Here is a 26,996-nt window from a genome sequence, read left to right as displayed (position 1 = left end):
TCGATTATCAAAGCGGAAAAGGGCAACCGGCAAAATCATAGCCCATGACTGCCGGCGCAAAGTGCGCAAAGTGGGAAAATGAGCTGCGTTGTCTGCGTGCAACCGTTTTACATGAGAAATTGATTGTTCGCTCGCGTATTGCTTTTGCTACCGACAAACAACGCATCGGTATCTATTGTAGGTTTCACATGGCAACAGCATAACAATGAGCGAACATGCCATGATGTATTGTGTGTCGTGTGTGCCGGTGTTGCTTAGCAGAAGCTGTGTGCGGATTAGTCATTGGATCCATAAATAAATTCTAAATGGCAAGCAATGTTCATTTGATTCGACCCGCTTGTTACAGAATGTATCAATGGGTGAGCAAATTGCGTTGTAGAGCTGGCAAATGTTTTAAAATTATTTCGATTGAATTTCAATTATGATCTTCGGGGAAAATGGGATATCAACAGTATTTTATATTTTGATTCTTCACCTTGCACATATTTGCGATGCTAGATAGTTAATTATTGAAATCAATTTAATTTTAACTAACGAAACATTTCTGCTAGTTTATCCAATTTTCCATCCCATTAACTGATGGTTCAGACGTTTTCAAACAGGCAAAACCATAGACGGCTTTGATCTCTGATCCACAATCATCTAGACAAGTGTTTTTGAATCAGTTCCGGTTGTTCGGTCATGCTCCAGCAACGATTTTGCATTTATCGCACAAAACCGTATCAAAAGTGCAAGTGTGAGAATGGCTTCCCGATTCATTTTTAGAACCTAATCATGATAATTATCAAATAACTCCATCACGGCGCAGCCCTTGAGGGTAATCTTCCATGGTGATGAGAATAATTTTCGTGGGAAAAACTTCACCGCACGAGACGGCATTCGTCGACGGAGTTGGGGGAGAGTTTATGCCTTATAAATATCACTACCTTAACGCACAGCGTTTAGTGTTGCGGTGCGGGTCAACAGGCGAAGTTAGTCGCTTGTTAGCGGGAATCAGATGAAAACCATCCGTGCAACGAGGATTATGAAAACCTACTCGAAAACTTCCACCGACACGCGGTGGCGATGCGGTTCCGGTTCGTTGGTGCTGCTGGTGGTGACGTTATGCTTAACACCTGCATCCGTTTGGGCGGCTGCAGATGGCGACGTGAACTACTGCGACCAGTCGCTATGCCGTTCCAACTACACGCACATCGGATGTAACGCGACGGAAAGCTTCGGCGTGCTCTGTCCGGCCGGGACGGTGCAGCTGGTGCAAATGGACCAGCCGATGAAGGATCTCATACTGAAGCTGCACAACAGTTTGCGGAGTGAGCTTGCGTCGGGAAAAATGACCGGATTTGCGGAAGCGGAACGAATGGCAGTTTTGGTGAGTATATTCAATCAAAAGGTTGTAGATTTGACTGGTTTTTGAGGAAAGGTCTTGTCTCTATCGAAAGAAGTGCTTATAAATGAATGAATGTTTAAACATGAAATAACGGTTAATAGTTTCCAGGCATTGAATATTTGTTCTTCTCATTTTCAAAGTTTTTGGAGTCTCAGTATTTGACAACTAGCGTTAGATGTTCTTCAATTTAACGACCATCTGAAATATCCTCTCACACCGGATCCAACCACTTGACTCGTAAAAAGCAGTAACCTTTTCCCTCCAAAGGGAAAAAAAGAAGAAACGGAACGCTATACAGCTTGATGATGCGGCAAGTGGATTGGACTAAAACGACCGATCCAAACGCAAATGATGCTCTCGGCCAAATGCAATTTTCCACGGGTCACCACCGTGTCATTGTCTTTATGTGTGTGAGTGTGTGTAACCCGCAAAAAACCAAATCGACGATTCCAGGTCGGGTACACTTCTCCCGAGAACTCCTCCGTTTGCCAGACACGACGCTACTACATCGTCCACGGTCAAATTCATTCCGTTCCAACTTTTCCTTTGACCCGCACAGGAATGGGACGACGAGCTGGCGAAGCTGGCGGAGTACAACGCCCGGACGTGCCACTACCTGCACGACGAGTGTCGCAGCACCAAGCGCTATCGGAACGCGGGCCAGAACATCGGGCGTAAGTCGCGGGCAGGCAACGTCACCGTCGACCTCGAGCAGGCCGTGACCGACCTGACCAACAAGTGGTGGCAGGAGTACGTCGAAACCAATCAGACCGTCATGGACAACTATCGCCCGGTCGGCGAAGGGTGAGTACCCGAAAAAGGGCTGTACGCCCCGACATACTCGGACTCAAACTGACCTGGTTGCCCCACACACACACACAGGGTGGACGTCGGCCATTTCGCCCGGATGGCCAGCGACCGGGTGACGAAGGTCGGCTGCGGGGCCACGCGGTACTACAACGTCGCGCGGAAGCGCTCCAACGTGTACTACGTCTGCAATTACTCGTACAGCCCCGAGCTCGGCCAGCCCGTCTACCGGAAGGGCACGCAGTGTTCGAAGTGTGGCGCCGACCCGGGCGCCAAGTGTAGCTCGACCTACGCCGGGCTGTGCGAGGGCATCGGCGATACGATCGATAAGGAACTCTAGGAACTACTAGGAAAGGGTGTTCCACCGACACCGCAGTGGGAGCGGGTGAACGTGCTGGTGCCCAGCAGCCTGGCCGCAATAAAAAGTGACACTATTTATTCTGACACGGCACCGAGGGACGTTTCGCTTCCATAGGTTCCCTTCCTTTTCGTTTGTATCCCATCGCCCGCTCGAAAGAACTTGACGTGCGTCAAAAGCAGACGTGGAAGTTGCGGGAAGTTATCTTCAGACGTGGAAGCTGCGGGAAGTTATCTCGGTTGGCTTTTATTTCCCGGTTGGATTTTACAGCAACTATTCCCTGCGGCGCGAATCAATTCCGTCCTCGAACAGCCGGGGTTAGGCGAGGGGGACCATCGGACATTTGGGCAAGTTTTACAGTCGTTCGACGAATTCCTAGAAAGAAAGCCAAAGTGTCCCTTGTGGGCCCAATGATAAGCGTGACGTTTGGGCTGATTAATGATCATACGGTGGAAAATTATTTTAACTCGATGTTCCGATTGCCCGCTGGAAGAGCGATGGTGATTGCGTGTCAGAATGAGGGTGGGGTATTTTGACAGGTCCTTCATAAAACATTACGTCTTAACCAGACAGGAAGCCCACCTACACTTTCACCAACGATTTAGCTTCGAAGAAGGATGTTTTTGACTTAAGTTATAAGCTTGTAGCAACATCTAGCTAGACGCTCCTGCGATGTTCGGTGAAGAAGGGATTGAGAAAATAAGTATGGTTTAAACTTTTTACTAGAAAGCTATGTTTTAATTTAATAGTTACAATAACGGCATATTCAAAATGCTTGATATTTCATCGATTTTTCCGTGTTGTATAAACCTCGTCGTACAACTTTGGTGGATACACCTTGTCACTTGAGGAAATGCTTATTTTATGTGTGATAATTAAACTCAGTTTCAATTGGAAAATTTGGATGATTTTATCAAAAAATAGTGATCAAACAAATCTTCAACAACATCTGTAGGGCTTTAACTCAATATGTGGAAAGTTTCAAAATCGACGGTTCAGTATTGGTCGAGTTTTTAATGTCCATAAAACTCCATACACTAGAAAAAGCAAAAAAAAGTAGTAGATTCCCAGACAACGGCCAGTGAACAATTGGATAGGTAATATATCTGACATGTATGGCATTTTCTTTTAATTTCAAATAATTTAATTCATACCACCAATTTAATTCATGGCCCTCCCGTAAGCCTTCCTTATCCGTTGATGCTGTAGTAGTGCTTCTTGGTCGATAGAAAATATTTTGAATGTGAAATAAATGGAATTCGATCGAATTGGCAAACCAAACATCATCCCGACGGCTTCGGGCTCTCGCAACCCGCACCCGCTTTCCCACAGTGACGCAATGTAACGCGATTTATGTGTGCAATTTACCGTATGATATTTTATTCATAGCCTCGCTTGACTAAAGGCGAAAACCCAACCAAGAGCAACACAACGATATAACTCGACCACAAACTACTGGCCAAGATTGGAAAGGTAGCGCCGTCTGGATGTGTGGGTGTGTGTGGAGAAAACTAAACAGTTACAGTAAAATGGGAGAGCCTTGCAAAAGGGAAGCCCCCCGGCAGGACGTTATAGCGTCGTCTCGGCTTCTTTTATGACTTCCGGTTCAGTAGGCTGGCTGGCCTTGACTACGGCTACCCTCTTCGCCGACGAGATGTAAGTGTGTGCAACTGGTAGTAAAAAGCGCTCGTGGACTTTTATGTTCGACTTTTCAAATTTTCTTTCCACCTCTCCCACCAACTACCCCCCTCCCTCCCCTGGCAAAAGGTGAAACGAGAGTGCAACTGCATCACAACATCACGGCCACATTCAGGTTCGCTCCGGGGTTCCGTTTTGCGCTGCATCCGGTAACGCGGTGAATAATGATATCGCTGTCAGTATCCGTCCACTTACTCGGTCGTCCTTTTTCGAATTGACATTTTTCTTCCCGAACAGCATCCGGCATCTTCTGGTCGTTCGCTATCGATGCTACCGGTCGGTCGCTTTTTTACTTCTTGGCCATTTTTCAATCCTTCCACCGTTTTCCACCTAATTGCGCATCAATCAATCGAGGGGGTGTTTTCCTTCTCCACGGGTGAAATGCTTCCGTGTCGTCGGTTCGAGCTTGCACGGCCAACGTTTGTCGTACCCATTCCCCTTTACGATCTCCGTGGCGAAACGGGTGTGGTATTAAATGTACCTGGAAAATGTAATAAAAGCTGAATCAAATGCAGAGTTATTGCAGCGCACAAGGAGCCAACACTGTAGTGGAATGTAAAACTGAAAGCTGTTACATTACCCCGGGCAGCAGCGCGTCGGTGATGCATTGGCTACAAAGTATCGAAGGTACAAAAACGTACTCTGGGCGAGTGGAAGGGGATGGTGTTTGCATTTAACGCATGCATTCCGAATGGGGTTTTAATGGAAATTGCATAGTCGAGAGGTTGTTTTTAAAAGCGGAAAATACATTGTAGTCATAAAGCACCACTTTAGCGTATGGTGTGAAATATCCATCGTACTCTTAATGCGCTTCAAAGTATTCGTTACTAAAAAAACTGCCTCCGAGTAGGATTGGTTTTTAATGAGAGTCTTATCAATAAAACCTAATTCAAAAATTAAACTAACATGGTATAAAAACAAGTATCGATGATAAAGCGAAAGCCATTTGAGTATTATTAGGAGCGGTAGCTTCCTTTCTCCTGTTTTCACTAATTATTTTCCTCCCTCCCCGGGTCACATTCGGGAAAGTGTGAGAAATTTATCACCAAAGCGCCATACCTCCAAATGAACTCCCCGGGCTAACCGAAGAAGCATACGAAATTACGGATTTATGAGTTCATTATGCACTCGCCACATGCTGACATAGGAACGGTGCCACTGCTCCACGATGTTCCGCAGTTAATTGAAGCTATAAATAATGACGCGACTGTAAACTAGAATGTATTTAATTTAAGACACCACCCCCTTCTGGGGAAAGGTGCTTGGGATTCGGAAAATAATGTCTCCGATGGCACTTTCGGACAGGAAAATCCCGTCAACCGTACTTTACGGTACCTCGCACCCGGTACGATCGACATTGGTGACCGTCATAAAACCGGCGAACACATCTTCACAGCTTCGAGCCACACCTTCGAGTGCTTATAGATCACCCTCTCTACGGTTCACCAGAGATGTTCATCATTCTACTGGCCGTTGTTTACTTTCCAGCGCTACTTTCGGCAATCATCCAAGGCGGCGCTGTCCTTGCCAAGTCGAACGGTGGATCAGCAAACTTTTCAGAGGATTAGAGCAAATGTTGCAATGCATTTTCGGGTTGCAGCTTGAAGGCAAAGTTAATGTGGATTGGAGTAACTGGTTCCAAATTCGAGTTGCAGAGCGATATTTTCACGGTAGCACTGCATTCGTCCGTTCAAAGGACGCTCCTCGCTATGGGTCTCCTGGTTCCCGGGTTTCTGGATGCTACCCTTGATCCCGACTCTATCATAGCAGACATTCTGGTGACATTCCTGTGATTTATAGATCCAATATGTGGAGTGAATCCGAGAACGACTAAGCCCTTTCGTCGTCCTTGCTCCATGCTCGTGTGCTCGATACTGTTTGTACAACGAGCAGAGCGCATACACGGGTTGGATGGCAGACGATTTCTTTTCGTGAACGAGGAAAATGAACTTTCGGTCACAATTCATAGATTTTTTTTTATTATAATCGCCCCATAGCACACGCTCTTGTAATGTGCAGTATATCGATAACATCGCAGGAAACTCGACTGAATCGGGGTCAATCGGGTTTGTCTCGAGACTGTATGGAATGTGGAAGGATAAATCTCACCAAAATTTGCTGACCAATGATACGTGAAACTAAATAAATATTCCCATTTGCACGCGTGGAAAGGAATTTAAATTAACATGATAAAAGCATGTAACCTCCTTTCGTTTCTTTGCGTTACTCATTTATTACAGCACGCTGATAAATCCAAACCACGAGCGTCCACTTCATCAGTTTGAGGGGGCCGTTTTTCTACGATATGATATCTTTCTCCACCACACGTTCCCGATCTCTGAAGCATTGCAACCACAAAACCACACCACAAAACCCATCTCGAGAGACAGAGAGCTTGACTCAATTAGAAGCCGTCCGAAGATTCATATCCACCTGCACGTTTCACCCCTTCTCGAAAGGTACGGCTTATCTGTACCGTCTGCCCAATTAGAGCCACTTCAGGCCCGGCCCGGGAAAACACTCGGGCGATGCAGCAGTGTGCCGGGGTTGTAACATCGGTTATCCGGACGATCCTGTCGCCCCCGTTTGCCGCAGGACTTTGTGGCTTCGTATTTGGATGCGTTCAGCATAAGTAGCGCTGCTGCGGCCGGGCGGAACACGTGACCGATGGTACTTGTGCGAAGGAACACTCGTACCACCCATGTTCACCCTCGTGCCCGGTGTCTTTCCCCGGGCGTTGATAGTTGTTTAAACAAGATACGGCTTAGTGCGGAAGGGTTCGTTGAATTAAATGGATAACTCTTTAACAAAACCACCCAAGCAAAGTGTTCTTATGTTTAATGAATGACGGTAGGAATGTGGATATATAACGAAAAACCATAAAAATTTAAAATTATTGTTGGTGACATGGGATTTAGATTCGGGTCAAACGTATTTTCTCCCCAAAGATCTTAATCTTTATTGACACTTCAAAATGAACACATGACTTGACATGATTTTATGAACACATTCCACAAAGCTGCAATAACAAACAACAGGAATCTTGATGGTTGGAAAAGAACGAAACCAAACAATTTTTGATGATCGCAAAACCTGATTTTCAAGTAACTTAAAAATGTTCCAAAATTCCATTCCATCATATGGCATTGCGTTAATCGTACACAGGGAGTTCTTTAAAGCTCCTCCTGTTACAACCATTAAAAGGCCCATTCCCGTAAGCATCAAATTTGTTTTTCGATTACCGATGACAAACCTTGTCCCAAGGCACTCGCTTCTCATAGTCTGGGCCCCAAATCACGCAGAATTACTGCAACCTGTTCGATCGGGTGTCACTTCCGCAACCGAACGACGCCATAATCATAATACTTTAAGCGAAACTTCTCGTCGTTTGTGTCGTGACACGAAGCAAAAACTGGGCCACTGCAGTGAAGTTCGTTCGTAGCCAAACAAAGTTGAATCTTAAAAGTACTTACTCTAAACCGATCGCGGCGTCAACGATTTCAGCGGAAAACCTCCACCATGTATGCGGATGGGGTATCGGTTTCCACCCCACACACTCAGATACGGTCGTTCTGATGTTTCTTTTGTGTTCGGTAAGCAGTTTTTCCCCAGTCCAAATACGCGCACCACACAACCACTCGTTGGAGCAATATACGGATCAACACTTTCACAGCAAAGCCTCGGAAAAATGGGACGTATGTGAGTGGATGTCACCGGCGTAACTGGATCGGAAAATGGGATCCTCCGATGGTGTTGGTGGGTGAATATGTTTAAATTAGTGCGGATGGTGGTTGTGGAGGAAGCAATTTTCCCGTCCGCCTTCCACAACAAACAATCCCACTCTCTCTCCCTCTTTCTCCCGTTCTGTCCTTTGTTAAAATTCCAAAATCAGCTACACCAGCCACGCTCGGAAGCAAAAAAGCCAATATTCAAAACCGGCAGCAAGGGGTTGCCTCGGATCCTTCCCCTTTTCGCGCAACGTGCTACGGTTCGCTTGTTTGCGAATCCATTTTTTAAGCCCACCCACCGTACGTTTCCGTTCGTCTCCATCGAGGGATCGACTGGAGAGGGTTGGGGCTTGGCGGGGTTCAGGCAAACTGAAAATTACCCGCCCACTTAACAGCTGTGTTAATTCGTAAGGACACGATTAAGACATTACTAACAGCGCGCCCGGATCGAACCGATCGGCTCGGGGTGTGGGGTGTTGCGGAAGCGGAACCGCGGTACCCAGAACGCCACGAAACTGAAAGCTCGATAAATTTCCTCCCCGAAACCCCGTGTCCGTCCCTGTCGACATCGCGACCGTGTTTTTTGTCGCTCTCTTTCGCTTAATTTCGGCTCCTTTCACTTTAGGCTGCAGCCCGTTCCGTGGCCGGATGTCATTCTGGCGGGAAATCGGGCGCTTACCTAATTTTCTGCACCGAGCCGGGCCAGAGCAAGGACTATCCGCCGGAAACGATTAAACTCAGGCCAAACGATGATGGTGATGATTATGATGATGATGATGATGATGGGCGTAATGGATGCGATCGTGCTGTTAGGATGATAATGATCAAATTAGGCACAGCGCGGGGGCGTGGAACGGTGGTGCCGAGCCGTGGAAAATGCTTCAGTAAACTATACGCTTTAGCGTGGAAATGTTTGCACAACACATGGCTTAAATCAAAACGAATCGAGTGAAAACAGGTGAGATTCCCCCACGGGAAGGGAAGGTATCGTTGCTCGAGCAAACTTGATTTTATTAATTGGTTTATCAAGGGGTAAATGTCAATCTTCTCTGAGGGATAGACTTGTTCAATTAATCGTTTGCTCGGGAATTTGAGGCGAATCATTCCAAGAAGCTCAATCAAAACCACACACAAATTCTAAACAACCATAGTGAAGGATAATTAAATTAATTAACTTTGAAAAGATCATACCAACTATTTACTCAAAATGTCACGGGTGATGGAAGTCGTAATGGTATTGAGGTCACAATGCGAAATTACGAGGCTTGTGCTAACAAGCTCCAACATTTTATAACGATTGTCGTTTCCCGTTGTCATTTCATCGGGACGCACAGGCTTCGCAGCAAAACTACGGGAAGCTAATTAAAAAATAAATATCGCTAATTCGCTAGCATCGTGCCCGTGCTTCCATCGCTTCTTTCGGCGAACCGAAGAAGAACCGGTACAATCAAGCCAACGTGTCGCTCCTCAGAACGAAGCGGGCGAACGAACGAACGAAGTCCCGGAAAAACAAATTATACCGGTTAGTTATCTTTGGCGTCCGCCCCATTGACAGGATGGTGGGTAGTGGAAAACTACGATTTCCGAGAGGAGGGAAAACAGGTTAACAAGCAACGGGAAACTTCCACAACGGCAGCCGGCGAAGCACAACACTAATGCAATTATACACGATGTTTCCTATTGTTGTGCTCGCGCCAGAGAAATGTAGCAACAATTTCACGCCAATGTCCTTCCAACGCGCCCGGGGGGAGGGTGGAAACGGGGTAGGATCGATCGGTACGGCAACAGGGAATCATAAACCGTACCACACCACACACTACCACGCCGCACTTGCCGCTTGGCACTTACACCATTTTCCACTTGTCGGTCACTTGCGCACCCGAAGGGACACACCGACTTTCGCTCGCCGGAGGGACTTTAATGGGCGAAACGTGCTGCAGTCCGGCAGCGGCTTTAATTCAACCCGGTTCAACCCATGCAGCTGTTGGGGAGGGGAGAAAAATGTTTCCCTAGAACCGAGGGAACCGATTAAATTTTCCACCAGAGACCATTTAATTTATCATACCATCGTTGAGAGTGTGTTTTTGCTTTTGGAAAGCGTAAGTTTGGTCTTGGTTTTGATTCCCTATTTATTCGATGCTAGTTGGAAGCTGTGTGGCTTTTTTATTGTGAGGGCATACAAAAAGAAAGTGAGGTTTTCCGGTGGTGGAAAATAATTAATTTCAGGATTTGCAATCCAGACCAAAATTAGCATAAATTGAATTACTTTTCAGTGGCGTTCAAAAACGTTACCGAGAAAGGGTAATAGGTGCGTGCGAATGAAAGCACTATGAAAAGCCTTTGAACCTTCTTATCTCAAGAGCGACGTTGAGGTTTTAAGCAACTTATTTTGTAGAATTTTAAGTGTATTACCTCTCCAAGTAGCTTTCAAAACACTCATCCATAGCCTAACTAACTTTCGAGAGTAAGTCAACTTTGATACTAACAAGTACACTTTAGCTGTACATCGGTTCGAAGTGTCCACAGAAACTTGCCCACTCATCTCAACCCGGATCGGAAAAGAGTTAATCGAAAACCATCGCACACTCGCTCGAAGGAACCGAAAAACGGCATCCGGACGGGTGGGACAAATGCAAAAGAAAACCACAATCGAGTGCATCTTGAGCGCATCGTCGTGCCTCGGGTCGGGCCGCAAACGGTGCATCGTTTGGCGTTCGAGGGTCCACGCCAGTAGCCTCTTTCAAGCGCTGACTGCATCCACAATCACCCTGGAGTGGCCCTCTTTAAGCCTGCTCGAGAGTGCAAGCAGCGGAGCAGAGAACTTGGCAAATCATCTTCCAACCCCAATAGCGTCCTCGATTTGGCTTCACCCCACACACACATACACTCCCGGGGAAGTAGCAAATCAACCCCAGGTTTGGAGGGTCGTAGGGACGGGTTTATTGTTTTCGCCGCCATAAAGTTGGAAGTTCACCCGCCGGAAAACGGGCCCGTCATCGTGAGGATGACTTCATACCCACGGAAATCTTGAACCGCCTAAAGGGTCGGCCGGTTTGGCTGAAGTCAAAAAGACAACCGCAATGGCGAGCAAGACCCAAGCCCAAGAAGCTGACTGGGTTCCGGAGGTGGAAACGATAAGGAAGCGCTGTAAAACTGGCAAAAGCGCACAGCCGGATGTTTACGATGAGGTATATTTGGAACGATATGCTTGACAAAAATTACGTAGCATTGTTTGGCACGGTGGGATGGGGGGGGAGAGGGAAGTTAATCGTCCGCCAAATTTGAACCGGCGTCTCCGGAACCGTTGGCTCCGTTTTACGACGAACTACGAGCCACGATGGGAACTTTAAAACCGCATCAAATCATCCTTAAGCAGCAGAAGTCGACGTGCGACCAATTTGGGATGAAACAAATGTAAAAGATACTGACGTCGTGAAGAAAATCGATAGCACAACAAGGCATAGTAAAAGATAAACCTGCCTGTAAAAGGCAAACAGTGTTAGCTGGGGAGTCAGGTAGGTTCTTTTGATTTTCCTAGAATCTCCCATGGTTACTGTGTTTATACGTTTTAGTATCTTTACTTACCTAACAAGACAATAGATCTCAAAACACAAAAGACGAATGTCTCATCGATTTCATTCATTCACGTTTCGAATCGAGTCGGAATGTTCCCTTTTTTCCGTACGTCTATGGTTTGATGTTTCAAAAAGGATTTTTCGTTGAATGTTTTCCACTTCAAACCTCCCCCCCGAAATGTAGTCCATTCCATTTAAATGCGTCCTAAAGGGACGCACTCTATCGGACCAAACGCAAACCAACCGACTACTGCTCAAAATGCAATCAGGCGGTAAATTTCAATCATCCTACACAATAATGCTGTTACCGGGCACTGGCGGGACTTTTGTGGAAGATCGTTTGAGTTCGAGACGGGTGGAAAGGCGCAAAAATAAGTACCAGAAGGAGTCGTTTCTTTTTCCTGTATGTGTGTGTCTGTGTATTTTTTCTTTTGTCGAAAGATTTCACCTTAAAATAGGATGCCCACCTTCCCGGCTAACCTTTATTGCGCTCATGCATGGCAAAAATAGATTCTCTCGACTGTGTAAAAATGTGATATCGAAAAGAAGAGAGAGAAAAAACACAATGCCCAAGACGATGCGCATCGCATAGAAAAAGGATCCCTGCTGCTTTTTTCTTTCTTCCTTCCTGTGAACCAATTTCCAAATCAGATTGGAGAAAAATGCCACGCTCCACCGGTGGAGGATTGTAATTCTTCATCGAATTGCAATCGCATCGATTGGTTTGTTTGAAAAGGTGATTACTTCATTCATGGTGGGTTTTTTCCACTCGTCGCTACTGGGTAGTGTTTAAATATATATGATTAAATTATATAGCATTGGGTCTCACTCATATGGTACAAAAAAATAAAAGGTCAAGCAACTTAATTATTGTTTTGATTGCACATGTAAATAAAATTGGAAAATAGGCACTTGTGATAGAATTTTAAATCGTTTTAATACATGAAAACTGTAATTACAACATCGTCCATGTTTTAGCCCTGGTTGTTATGACTAATTATTAAAAAACTTTCCTCGTTTAAATTGCCTGTTATGTTACGCTCAATTGTAAACAGTAGTTTAACCTGTCATTTATTGCTTCATCCACTGTTCATCTTTAAACCCTCATTAATCTTCGCAATCAGAGAAATCTTCGAAAAAAGTCTCCCAAAAATTCACATCCCCATCGTTACATTCACAACGCTGCAGAGATCCTACCCATCCCGTAGTTAACATTTTCCATTTCAACCCACGAAAACACGCACCACGAGGAGGGAAAAAGAGAACCCCGGGGGGCGTGAAATAGAACCTGCAGACACCTACTTAATTTTCACATCTTTTAAACGGAGCATTTGGCCCGACCCAGCTGCCATTGTCACGCCGTTGACTGCGGAATTCATGTGGTGGCAAAATATGTGAACATTTTACCAACTCGTCCCGAACCGATACGCCTTACGGTGGGTAAGTTTCGCTGTGTGTGTGTGTGTGTTTTTTTTCCTGTTTTGCCTCGTTTCCAAAACAACTTTTATCGTGCAAGCAACAGGAACAGAAAGAACCCGCGAGCGATGGAAAAGCCTTTTCGGTGTAGTTACGTTTCGTATTGCCTAACGGTGTCACTATATCGCTCCGGTGCTATGAAATCGAAAAAGCTACAGTCGCTTTGCGTAACCCAGTTGTCATGTTTGACGGTTTTCCTTTTTTGTTTCTTGTTTCCGTTGAAATCCTACCGCATGGGTATCCGGGGCATTTTTCTATGAATTTGTAGCGCTTTATTAGAAAACAAACAAAACGAAACACGAGTTACACCTACGGACGAGAAATTTTCCAACAGTTTTGAAGTGCAAAAAGCGGAAACCTCTCCACGGTGAACAAGCAAATACAAGCGGCGCACCATCTCCCAGGGCACCAATTTCCCTACAGCGAAAACCGAGCACCGGAAAATGGTGGGCCTATTTGGGTGTACACAAAACCCACCGACACCGGCGAAGCACGACGCCAGCTCAGCGGAGGGCTTCGAAATGATGAAAAGTAACCCGAGAAAGTTAACCCAACGGCGAGACCGGCGCAGAGGGTCGCCCGAATCGGGTTTGGGTAGCACTTTAATGTGTCGGGCTGGATTTGTTGGCGCTGGCGGAAAAGCTCTCGACGAATCGCACGCGGGTGTACTTTGGAGGCAGTTTCGCGGCTGGAGGTGTTTTTTTTGACAAAAGTACGCGCCACCGGGGACGCCCCCCCGGGGCGCTGTCCAGACACATTAGCACCAGGTCATATCTATGTAGTTTTTTCGTTTCGGTCCAATTTTCCGGTTCGTGCTAGCACTCCAAGAACATTTGCCCGCGAACCTAATGGACCACGTACGGCTTCGGTCGGTTCATTATGTGGCGAAAAAATGCTCACCATTGCTTAAAGGTGAAAAAAAAGGGGACACAATTGACTTTGGGGAGTGCTGGGTGACGCAAAGCAGATTATGGAAATGGATTATCCGTGTACGGGCGTTTAACGTTACCTGAACGCGAAACCAGCCTTTCGGAAAGAGAGCCTTATCAGCAGGATGTTCTTATAAATTTAAATTCGTATGAATTATTTTAGGATTAAATTTATTTAAAGAACAAAAGAAAGTTGATGCAAGAAAAAGTAATTCGAAGGATAATTTCTTAATTAGTATTATTTACAACTTTTAATAAAGAAACAAACTCATTGTTAACAGTTCCAACAGACAAACAATCAATCATTCTTATAAAACGAAGAAAAGTAACTCGATAATACAATAAACATAAGCAAAGAAAGCTTACAAATATTAGGAAATATAAAAATAAGAAATAAGGTAAAATATGGCTTAATTGTTATATTTATTAACACCTCTAATAATGCGTTCTTTTAAATTCAAGCACGAAGAAGTAGCCCTAATTCATCTTAAACCATTTGATTTATCTGGCTTAGTTCCTCACGAATTGATTGGTTATTTTAATACTTTCAAATCAGATAGAAGGCACATATGATTAATCATCCTAAATACTATTAAAATTGCACTTTTCCCCTCTTCTTAGTGGCAGAGGTCCTCCATCTAATCGGTGATACAATTCCTACGCCCAACGCGACTGCTGAATGATGCCCACACTTTCTTAACACGTTTCCTAACGAGGTTCGCAAACCGCTCGCACACGTGTTGCGGAGGAGTCCATTCCAGCAAGCGATTATTATGATTTAACGTCGAAATTCGTATTTACTGATCGCTCGCTCGAAATTACCCCGATGCTAATCGCATCGCTTATGTGTGTACTCGGGCTCGCCTGTGCGGATTACACAACAAACCCGCAACCCCTCCCCCACCCCCGGTTCATCCTGGAGTATCCTGATCCACGTTGCGAATCGACGGAGCGCAAAACCACCTTCGACGGCGGTCGAAATCGAGTCTCAATCAAACATCGATACGGTTACTTAAGGCTCGTTCCGACGGCGAGGCACCGTCGCTCACAGTCGTCTTGCGGTGAGGCTGCGAAGAAATATGCGAAAGATGAACGCTCAGACGGTGAACCCGGGGGGGGGGGGGGAGGGGGGGGGCATGGGTCGAAGACGGCCAGGACGACTGATCGGTTGGTTTGTCTAATGAGTTTTATGATTTATGTGCGTTTTGGGGTGCGTGGAATCACGTTCCTTTATTCTTGCCACCTTTCGGGCGCGAAGGAAAGCGTGGGTGGGGTGGGGTGCGAAAGGGGAGCTCTGAAATGGGATTCCAGTTATCTTCAGCATTTTGTGAGTGTGTGTGTGTGTGTGTCAGAGTGGGAGAATCGTTTGGAACTGAAGGTGATTCGCCACGAGCACCCCTGAAAGTACGGCCAACCACGAAAAACAATTATTATCTTGGGGGGCAATAAATTGTGCCGTCTCTTCCATCCCCCCCTTCGACCTCCCCGTTCGTCCCTTCGTTCATATTAACTGCACCCAGACACAAGAGCTCCCACACACAGTGAAGTATGCCTTCCCCTCCGATGGTCCCGCACGATTTCTTCACGATAGTAGTAACAGTTAGATATTTCTTGCACCTGCTTCTTCCACAGCAGGAACGTGCTCAGTGAAGATTGGTGTGGAGTTAAAGGACCGAACGAATCCGATACCCGGAGTCCGTTTCCCAGAAATCAATGAAGACGTACATTCGAAATGGCTGAACAACGCCGCAGGTAGTTCTGCTGTGGAACGATTTATCAAAAGACACACACGGAAGCGGAGGCCATTTCCATCGGTGGTGGAAACACTATTTTTCATTGAAAACGATTTCCTACCCGGTTCGAACTGCTGCAGGGCAAACTATGTAATGTGCTCACCAACTGCCTCCGAAACGGTCACGAAACAGCCGGAAAAGTGGTTTATACCCCCCAACACGCATTTAACATCTTCAACCAGCGAGCATAATCGCCTTTTTTGTGGCCGCCGGGTGTTTTGGGGTGGACCGACCGTCACACCCGTCTATCGGGCGCTAAATTATGTAACGCCGTTGTTTCAAACCCTTTTCGCCCTCGGCCTCGGCTCGGTGAATGATAAAGTAATTTGCTAAATGGCCAACGGGTTGCCAAATGAAGGTGCAGAATAAACGGCGACTCTAAACCGCTAACCATTAATGTTTGATAATGTGCAGGAAGGTGGTTGTTATGAGCGATGGTGTTCAAAACTACACCCGCCAGACTCCACCGGAAGAAGCAGTTTTCTCGCACCGAAAAATGTTATTCACTGAATTTGTAATGTGCACGTTCGGAAGGTGCGATAATGTAAGTCAGCAATGAGTTGTGGCGCACTCTTTTGGTTCGTAATTATCAACATTGAGTTTCTTGTAGCAGCCTGTAGTTTTTTTTTTTTTTTTTTCATTATTCGAGAATCACTTTGTCAATACATTTTCGAAAATAAGAAACATTTATGGATTATTTAACGGAGGGCAATAGTTTGCTCATTAAATTAGATTGTATTGAGGCATTTTTAAATGCGCAATGATATTTCGTTTTAAAGCGTTTCCATGGCAAGGTAAAAATTACACAAAAGAAAAACAATCACCATTCCGGGGAAAACCTCAACACGAACCATCATAAACGTATTTCACGCTCGCTGAAACAATTGCCCATGCAAAACGCGTCCTTCCCATCTTCCCCGCCCGATACCGCCAGACACTCCCACTCGCGTCTCGCTTCACAGGGCATTTTCCAGCCCACCCATCGTCAAGCACCCACCGCTTGCCTTCTGCCTCGTCGATGGAAATCGTGAAAAGCCATCACACATTCTCCGAAACGGCCTACGACCGCCTCCGCCGATCCGGTCCGCTTTTGTCCAACCGTGCCAATGCCAGGGAAATTATTATGGCCACATTCCATTCCAAGGGATGTTTGTCATATTTCATGCCACCTGGACCGGCGGCACCTCTCCCCGGCTTCTACCCGCACCCATCGGACAGAAGAGTGGGTGCGCTACGTGAGAGCATGTGATTGCCCGTTCTTGCAAGCGATTATATTCTCCCGTCAAGGATGAAGTAGTATACGGCGCCAATGGATTCAACAATATTATGAAATATGAATCGATTAAGAGTCGGAATCTTTCTAATAGACGTTGTAATTTGCATTTCTTTCCGCTCAAGCGTGAGGTGAGGAAAAATTCATGAAGCACCACCTTTATAGCAAACTCTTTTGGAGAAAAAAAACTTCACCGCACACAAACACCGACAAGAGTGGAAAAGGTTAATGCTCCCTTAATCAAACAGACAGGGCCATCTGAGTCTGTGCCGGAAAAATAAAAATCCCCACAAAGAATGAAATGTTCGCATCAAAAGTAAGATGTCTTTATTTCGCTACCCATCATTCCACGAAAGACAAACAATAAAACCCTTGTAGGCGGAGGGGGAGGGGAGGGGAGGTCCGCGCAAAACGGTTCCGAGCTTAATCGGTTCCGTTGTCAGTCGGATTGATTGATTACGAAACGGATTTTCCGACCGACGGCTGGAACGATTCCGAGGCCACCATTTCAAAGGGGCGACACCAAAAAGAAAACAACCCGGTTCACGCACGAAAAACTTGCCGATCGATTTCCGCCGTCATCTTTGTTTCCATCGAACCGGGTACCGGGAAAACGCGGGTCGGTCGGAGGGGCGGGGGGGGGGGCTGCCGGGTGAAGGTACTCGCCAGGCGCGCCCCGGCATAAATACTTTTCGGCAAAAGGACACGTTTCGCTAACCGGGCCGGAATCGTAATGCAGACATTCGTTACCGTTAGCACCTGACTAAGCCCCCCCCCGTTCATTCCTTTTCTCCCTTTCGCCCTTCCGCGAACCCACCACCAACAAGGGCTCCTGGTGACACATTTTATTACACGAGCACAATGAGCGTGATGGGCGTGTTTGCGCCACCGGAAGGAGCGTGTAAAAACGGACGAAGCGCAAATCAACCCCTTTTTCGAGGACACGTTCCGGTGCGGCTCCTCGGCTCAGTTCACGGATCACGACCACTACCATGCCACCGGTCACCGGAGCCCTTGACAAATGTCAATCGACGCGTATAAATCATATTTCAATCAATAAGCGTGATAAATTGGATGTGCAATATTGGATGTATAGGAATCGGCATGAGTGGCTTACGGTATGTTTTCGTCTGATTCATGGTGAACGATTTCTCTTTAAGCGATTATCGACACGACTGCAACGAAGAAAATTTCACACGACAAAAGAATGTATAAATTATTATGTCGTATTTACATTATGCTGGTGACCTACATAAATACTTCACATGAAACACGTTAGGAAGAAGGAAACTCTTGGTTGTTGTACGTTGTGCTTAGTATCGTACAATGAATAACAATTCCATTGTCATTCATTCACCACTGCAACAGCCGCCATCAATGGTGTAGATAGATATCCAACTAAATGATTATGTTATGCGAATGTGCCCTTAGCACTACATTCTTCGGTGTTTGTTTTCGATCCTTCGGGCCCATGTATCTTAGGTACCGACACGGTAGATACTTTTACGCACATAAATCTACCGATAACACCGAATAAAAATGACGTGACGGAAAGGAAAACACAACCTATCCGGAAGGAAGGCAAAAGAAAACAACCCGCATCCCATGAATCCATCGCTAGGTTGCATAATTTTGCGTCGAATTCTGAGGTCGTCGTAGTTCACTTTCTTTTTCACCATCCCCTCGCTAGACTGTTACACGTTTTTTCCGGCGTTGGTCCCTTTGAGTATTACCCAAGGAGGAAAAACTTTCACCACCCACACATGGAAACTATTTTCGCAGGGTGTTCCGGTGGGAATGAAAAAAAAGCCCCTCAAATCTCCCAGACGCGGGAGCAGCATTTGACACGGAAATGAGATACGTCGCCCGGGCCCCGGATATCTTTGACCCGAGAGATTGATGATATCTATTTGTTACATTTGTTTGTGTCCCGTTTCGTCGGCGCACCGAAGGCGAAGGATGGGAACAACCGGAAGAGATGAATATTAATAGGGATGTATGGATTTTCGGATCGTGTGGATCGATTTAATTCAGCGGTGTGTCGCACTTTTCCGGCAGCTTTAACGAGACGGAAGCTCTGAATTGTTGTATCTCGTTTAATGTGCGTTTATTTTGCACTAAATCGAATCACTTTTCGTTTGACGCACATATTCAATTCAAACACAGTGCAATCCGAAAGCTACTGGCAAGGGCAAAATCGGAGTTTTCCTACGAATGATATCTTCCTAAATTTATTGTTCGGCAAGTTTGGTCGAACTATGGCCGGGAACGTGCCGAAAACTTTTCTCGCCCAACGCAAAAAACCGAAACAAAAATACTGCAAAACCCAATGACACGTAATCATCGTAGCAGGGAAACTTCATCCCAGTGGAAGAACGACGTCGGAAAAAACAACGCACCACCCGCTTCCCGCTGTGAGCATCCCGTGGTGAGTAAACTTTTACACCCGACAAACACCAGTGACACTGAAAAAAACACTTGGGCCGGTATTATTTATTTACGTCCGAAAGCACCCCTCCTCCACCCGGCTCATGTGTGCGTGTGTTGACCCGCCGTCCAAACGGCGGCTAATATGGATCAAAGTTTTGCCACAAATTTATTCCTGCTCCTGCCGGTTCTGCCGTTTCCGTGGGGGAAAAATATTCCCAAAACACCTCCATATCGCGGAACCAAGAGCAACGCTAAGGGTAGGCAGTTTTTTTTAAGAGTTTGGAAAAACCATGCGGCTGCTTCCGTAATCGGTTCTCCATTTTTCATGATTGTACCATCCATCAAAAGTCACCCAAAAGTGTTGGTAACCTGCTGAAACTTCCTACCGTGTTCCAAACGATTGCACCTTGTCGATGTTCGACCTGATCTCTGGAAAAATTAACCCCCACCAAAAGAGGGTTTGTTGGATTTTCTTACGACGAATTTTTGTTATAAATTTTAAATATTTGTTTGGTTTTGTTATATTGAATGCTGTATTGCCACCGCGTGAATGAGTTTTCAAATGTCAATAAAACAATTTTCAATATTGTAAATGATTTACAAATGTATTAATCTAAACCTGAGAGTAAAGTAATTGGCCTTACGCTGTTTGTAATATCTTCAATCCGGTCGTATTCCAATTAACTTGGACATTTGTAACAAAACTCTAAAGAAAACTTCTCCAACAAGTTTAAAACCGCTTTGTAAATCTCTCCTATTTCTTCTGTACTCTTCGCGTATTGTGCTGCCAACTAAAGATCGGTTGAAAAGTGAAACCTACTACACCCAGAGCCGCATTGTCCAAATCGTTCAACCGTCTTACAGAAAGACGGACGTTTTGTGTGTCTGGCCGCCTGTCTAGACGTCATCTATCGCAGCCTGAGTTTGCTTCTTGGTGAATTACTGCGAGATGTCGTATCATTGTCCACAGAGTGCACCATCGCGCTCGATTCGAATGACTTTGCTCGCCACATACGACTCTTGTCGTATTTCAAGTAATTAAAATCATTTCTTTTTCAACTTACATCCTTGTTTTGTTCCATAAAAGTAAGTGGGCCATTACAATAAAGGCTTCAAACAGAGGATCGTCGTAGGAAATTCAGTCAAAAATACAGATTTCATGAAGCTGTGAGCATTTCGTTGAAAAAATAGTTTAATTTCATTGCTCAAGCAAGTGTGAGTGAAGACGAAACAAGACATCAAAAGAGGTACGCTTAATCGTAGATTATTTACCACTTTAAGTTTACGCTTCAATCAAAGGCACCGATCCACTAATAGGTAAAAGCAATTTATGCACTTTGCACCGTACGAAGATAATTCGCTCCACGATGTGCTGCGCTTCTCCTCGTTACGGTCTCTGGTTTCGTACGGGAAGCAACTTTGAGCTAAAGCGTTCACTTTAATCTTACGCTCAAGGCAACGCGCGCGAAACGAACGCAAAGAGATGGAAAGTGCAATTGCCGAAATGACATTGGATGCAAATCCCTCCCTCGAGCGTAAGAGGAGGTATCTTACGCAGTCAAAACGGAGTTGAGAACAATCCCGTCGTCGGTGCAGCGAGAATATAGAACATTCAACGCAACGCAACGCGAAGGAAATTAATTGAAGTGCTCACCGGAACCCATTGCTAGCCATTAATTTCCTTGGTAACTTCTGCCGGGCGCCCGACCCAGTATTTGACCGAGCGGGAAACCGGTGGAACGGGTGGAAAATCTCAGCATTTTCCGCCACCTATCCCTAAACCACTGCGAAAGATTCGTGTCCCTTACGGTGGGGAGGGACATTCGGAAGAACACTAAATAACTCACTGGCACAAACCAAAACAACAGACTTCTGGCGTACTTCCGGCGCAGACACTTCCTCTCACTTCGGTACGAAATCGCCCGCCACCACCCAAACGGGGATGCGATATTTTCCCGAACTTTCCACCAAAAGGTTCTGCTCGTTTTTTAACGACAGTTTCGGATTGAGTTAATCTTCCGCGGTGTGTCCGGATGACCCTTTAGGCCGACGCGGGCACGGGGTGGTGATGTTTTGAGACGATTTTATCATAATGTGCTCCGTTTAATGCCATCCCCCCAGAAAAGGGACCCATCCTGCGTGGGAACAATAACGCACCGCTGCAGGAGAGGGTAGAAACGGCGGGTGTAAACTTGAATCAATTTGCGATGAGAAACTTTTTCGAACGAGCATTTTGTCCAGCGTTGTCCTTTGCCTGATTTTTCACCACGGAAACCCATGGCAAAAGGGCACCAGACTTCGACGGAGCTGGGCTGGCGGCCATGTGTCCCGGGCAAACCAATTCGGTGATAAAGTGAAAGTGTTTAAACTTTCTGCAACATGATTTAACGGAACGATGGCCATAAAAATGAGAAATATGTCTGAATATTTTTCGTGGCTTCGTCATTTGTTGGTTCGCAGGGAGAAGTTTTCAAGTGGCATTTGTCGCTGTCAGCATGGAGTTAGGAGGAGCAAGATTGTTGTAATATTATGTAGCGATACTAGTACGAGTTTTACTGTTTATTTTAATACTAATTTTAGTTTTGTTACAACTATTTATTAATTTTAACAGAACTCCTATCAGCTGCACACCAACTGATGCCTAGTGTTCATTTTTATATCCTTCACAGACTAAAATAAAGGTAATCAATTGTTTATCGAAGCTCATAAATCATAAGTTTATAATTGAAACATATCTTCGTACCCAAGACAACATCCTTGCAGCCAGCTATACTAGGTTGACCACCCCTGGTAAAGCTCGAAGATGACAAGGATTTGCTTCAAAAATGGTCAACCGCTCGACGTAGTCCCCAAACGGTGGTGCAGAACAGCTGAGCGAAACTCATTTATCTTTAGCGGCGCTCTATTATGTGGCCCGGGGAAAACGATGGCTAGGAAAATTGAGCTACACCCAACAGCGTTGCACGAGCAAGCAATAAACTTAACGAGCGTCCAATAGACTATTCTATCCGATGGGAGGGAAACGAATGGATTGCAAAATGCAACGACAAAGTAGAAGGATTTAACTAACGAACACCCGCTCAAAATGATTAAGAAATATGAAAAAAGACTGGAAAAAAATAAACCGTTCGGAATTGATATAAATTGAAATCGTTTTATTTGTACAAGCATTTCCTCGGATGTTCGGACTTTTTTTTCCGATCGTTCTCTTGGTAGCATTTAATCATGCGTAATAATGTAAGCATTCCACTTAACCAAATGGATCCTCGACGACAACCAACTCTGGCCACTCGCTGATTACCCTTGTTTTCGCAGACTTAATGAATTCCTCAGAAAGCTCGGGTCTAGACAAAAGTTGCATATTAAATCATTTAACTCTCACCGACAATAATTTCTCGTTTTCCTTGCGGCTGATGAAAAAACGTTTCATTTCCGTTTCACTCGGAAAAGGTAAGCATTACCCGAGGACAAGATTTCGGTAGCAAATAAAGCTCGAAACTGAACTGCAGAAAAATGGCGAAAAACGGTAAGACGAACGAAAACCCCCCATTTGCCAAAAATGTCACCCTTTCCCGAAGAACCACCAACCCCTGCTCCCCCAGGATCGGGAACAAGAAAATCACAACCCATGGTCGTGCGGAAATACTTTAGAAACTCCCTCCGGCATCGCAGGCGCAGGACCGTTTTTCAGGTGATGGGAAAAAATCCACAGGTTTGTCGAAAGTTTTTAATTAACAAACTTCACCGTCACCGTGCGCCAAACCGGCGGCACTGAAGACATTTTCGCTCGCCATCCCGTTAATGGGAAATGGTGAATTTTCGACGGTGAAAAACTCCAACTGGATGGTACCCTTTTTCGCTCGCTTTCACACAGATTTTCCTGGTTCCATTTGTGGTAGCTTTCGTTCACTGCGAAATGTATCGCTCACTTTTATTCTTTCTTCCGCGCTGACCTATGCGGTGGGGATGCGATTTTTAATTAACCATTCCCTTCGACAAGAACTCCTTTCTCGGTGGGGTGATTATTTGCGCAACGCTTCGAGAGAAAGACCGAACTGTCGCTCGGTGCCTGCTTTTCCGAGAATGAACATCGCAACCCCGGCAAAGCAGCAAAGAATTGTTAATCAACATCTCGAACGCCGACTATTCATCGCGGATTCGCACCAACACCCGCCGGGGGAAAGGATTTTCCTCGTTCCGTTCGACCGAAATCAATGTTTAGCAATTAATTAAACAGCTTCCTTTGACGTTACCACCGAATCATCCCGAGCGTGACTTTCAAACTGGAGACAACTTTTCCCGACAAGATTAATCCGTTGATGGAACGATATCTTTAAACGTGTTTTATTGGTTTTAAATTACCTCAAGCTTTCGATGAAGATAGAACGAGTCGCCCCGAGAAGGGTACATCAAAAACCCCCAACTTTGAGTAAACAATTGCGTGTTCGATCAGCTTTAACCAATCGGCTTCGTGTAATTTTTCCTGTCTTCAAAAAGAAGAATAGTGTTCCTTTAAAATGTCCATTAAACTTTCCAATGAAATCTCTCCCCAACGTGCGTGCCTCGCCTTCCCAAGCGATTCGGCGGGTGTTCGGAATGTATTTTTCAACTGTGACTTACTAATTTGACGTCAAGGCAAGGAAGTGAAAGCGAAGTATTCAACAAAACTTTCCGAACTAATCAACCCGCGGGCTCCTCCCAAGCAGCACGTGTTCAACATTGTTTGAAAGAGTAGCCCCAGGCCCTGCCCAATCACTGAACCAATCCAATTGTGCCGCTCGACAATACGAGCGTGGTAATGAATTCCTAATCGAAACCAAACTCAAACGGACACGACGCGATCCGGGGCCGGGGGAAATGTAATTTTGATAATTACACTAGAAAGTCAATTCAAGCTTACGTGACAGGGGACGAAACGGGGAAGGAAGATGTTGGGGCTATCTTTAGAACGTGCTCTTGGTACAAGGCAGCCTGATCAATGAGACACGGAACTAATCGAATCTGGATGGTTCCCGATGAAGCTGCAACCGGGTGAGTTATTTTTATCATTCACATCGAGTTGTTCAACATGGAAAAGGTGTTTGTGAAGAAAATAAATCGTCCATAATTTAATGTTTCCATGAATAGTTGAAATAAAAAGGTGGACAATTTGTACGTTGAGTGGTATAGGAATATTTGAGGGCAAGAACTACTAACTTAAATACTTAACTTAAACTTAAATTTGCGATAACAATAAAAACAATTTTTTAGATTTAAATTCATGATGAAAGAAAATGTGGCGAGCAGCAGGTTCATAAAATATGAAATCATCATATGCTAAAAATTGGTGCAAGTGTTCGAAACGATAGCCATTCCACCATAATGTCACTACGATATTACCCCCACCGAACCAGAATCAAATCCCATCTCATTCCATTATTCATATGTAGAAATTATTCCCCACTCTTCGAAAAAGAGAAATTGAAAAAAAAAACACAAGTGAAATCACATTCCAAACGCGGCTCCGCAAACAGCACTGCAATGAACTGTCTGCTCCATCTGTGTCTTAAACGGCCCCATTACATCATTACATTCACCCTAATGTCCTGTCACTTGGTCATATCAAACCCGATTCAACAATTCACCGACACTTTCCGTCGACGTTCAAGCCCCCGAGGTTCCCCCCCTCGGTAGCTCGTTAGCAACACTGTCGTGATGCCATCTGTCTGCCAACACCATCCCTTACCGGCCGACCCTCGGCAGCCTTACAGCAGCCAAGAGCACCAGTTCATCATGGAAAGGATTGTTGCCGGCAAGCTGCCTTTATCTTATGATGTTACTTCTCCGAGGCGTTCCTACTCCGCTTCTCAGTGCCATTAACATTCATAGAAATTTTCTTCCGTTGTATTTTTATCTTCGACCGATCTTCGATTTTTTTATTCGAGCATCAATGGGATTCGAGCTGCTGAATATGAATAATGCAAATTTATCGAAATCCCTCCGGAGGACGAAAGATCCGTCGGATCGAATGCAAGTGAGCACAAGAAAGATGGCCATGCACGGATTGGACACACCAGGATTCAGCTTGCGCAAGCACCAACCTACTTCCCACACGTTTCCTTCGCACACACACATGCACGTTGGGTTTTGTCTTGATGATAGATTTTCCTTTTTACTCGTCGCTAAGAGATTTCGAATAATTCGCATTTTCAGCATACCTTAAATGTTGGTGGCTAATGACAGTTCCTATTTTCGTTCTGTTGGTTTGAAATTTAAGAACACAAGCATAAATACTGACCGATGGAAACAAATCAAAATAGGTTTTAAAATAAATGGTACACCAGCAAAAAAAAGCCAAAGATCTAAGAACAACATACAAGTGACGCCATCTTCAATACTACGCCATATTCGTTGATTGCCAACCCATAAACACGTGCCGGACTGGCTTGGCTCGATTGCTGATCAGCTGTGCTCATGCCACCTGAGGCAAATGTCTTCTCGCTCTCAAAAAGGACACCTCGATATATGTGACTTCTATCAGTCGCTTTTATGTTTTGCAATTTCCACCCCTCCCGGGCGTCTCGCGTTCTCTGAACTTTATCTTTCGTTTCTCGGTTCATTTTCAATACTGCATAAAAGTACCATAAAATGGTGCACGTGCTTGTGTCGGTGCATCGTGCTGGCTTTGGGGGTCACCGGGCCGTAAAATCACTGATATTCACCACCTGTGCTTGTGTGTTTTTCCCTTTTTACTTCAATCTTTCTTTTAGGGCAGAAAAATGCAGTAAACCACAAAACATCCCTGACGAACTGTCAGCCAATCCGCTGACGTTGATGAGCTCGATGTTGATTGACCACATTGTGCGTCAGTTTCACAATCGCCCCTGTTTCGCATCGTCGAGCTCATCATCGTCATCGTCATCTGCTGCGAAACGTGTTTAGCTATTGCTCGCTGCAGCGCATGAAAAATCATCTCATCAGCTCGATGGAAAGCTCGGTTGCGGTCCAGCTTTTCTCAGCGATTCCATTTAACCCGCCACAAGATGGCGAGCACGTGAGCCAAGACAATGGAAATCGTTGCACCGCTGCGAGATCGTTTCCCGGATCGATGGAGATGGTGGGAAAAATTTGATTTGCTTTCCCAAAACCTCCCCATCTCGGTGCGGTGCGTGGCACGGTTGCTCAATATCGTCCGCTTTTCGCCTGTCTCGCGTCCCAGAATCTTGATTAAAACCTACCAGTTGCTCCCGGATTCAGCTCGGGTTTTTCAGGCCACTTCGGTCGATGTTCACGTGTGCAGCAACAGTCTGTGGAGGAAATCTGGTGCGTTCACATCCTGCAATGGCACGGTGGAAATTGTGTGTGTTAGTCTTACATATTTCCCTCCTTTATCTAACAAATTGCATTTTCAAACGGACACAAACGATGGAGCTTCGTACGGTCGCTAACGTGTATGCAACCCTTTTTGCCAACAAGAAACCCGAAACCCGAGAGGAAAGAAATCCCGTTTTTGATAAAGCGTCAAAATAAAGTCCCTCCGCTCGCCGCACGGAACGGAAAATG

The 26,996-nt window shown here is 45.4% G+C and overlaps 1 protein-coding gene across 1 annotated transcript; it reads left to right on the top strand.

Moving 5' to 3' along the window:
* Positions 1–1,024: 1,024 nt before the first annotated feature.
* On the top strand, positions 1,025–2,534 carry LOC131272412 (antigen 5 like allergen Cul n 1-like). The gene is made up of 3 exons (XM_058274140.1): positions 1,025–1,369; positions 1,947–2,191; positions 2,270–2,534. Exons 1-3 carry the CDS (start codon positions 1,025–1,027, stop codon positions 2,532–2,534), a joined length of 855 nt encoding a protein of 284 aa, XP_058130123.1.
* The last annotated feature ends 24,462 nt before the right edge of the window (positions 2,535–26,996 follow it).

Source organism: Anopheles coustani, chromosome 3 (assembly GCF_943734705.1).
Source record: "Anopheles coustani chromosome 3, idAnoCousDA_361_x.2, whole genome shotgun sequence".
NCBI lineage: Eukaryota > Metazoa > Arthropoda > Insecta > Diptera > Culicidae > Anopheles > Anopheles coustani.
This window is presented reverse-complemented; position numbering and strand designations above follow the sequence as displayed.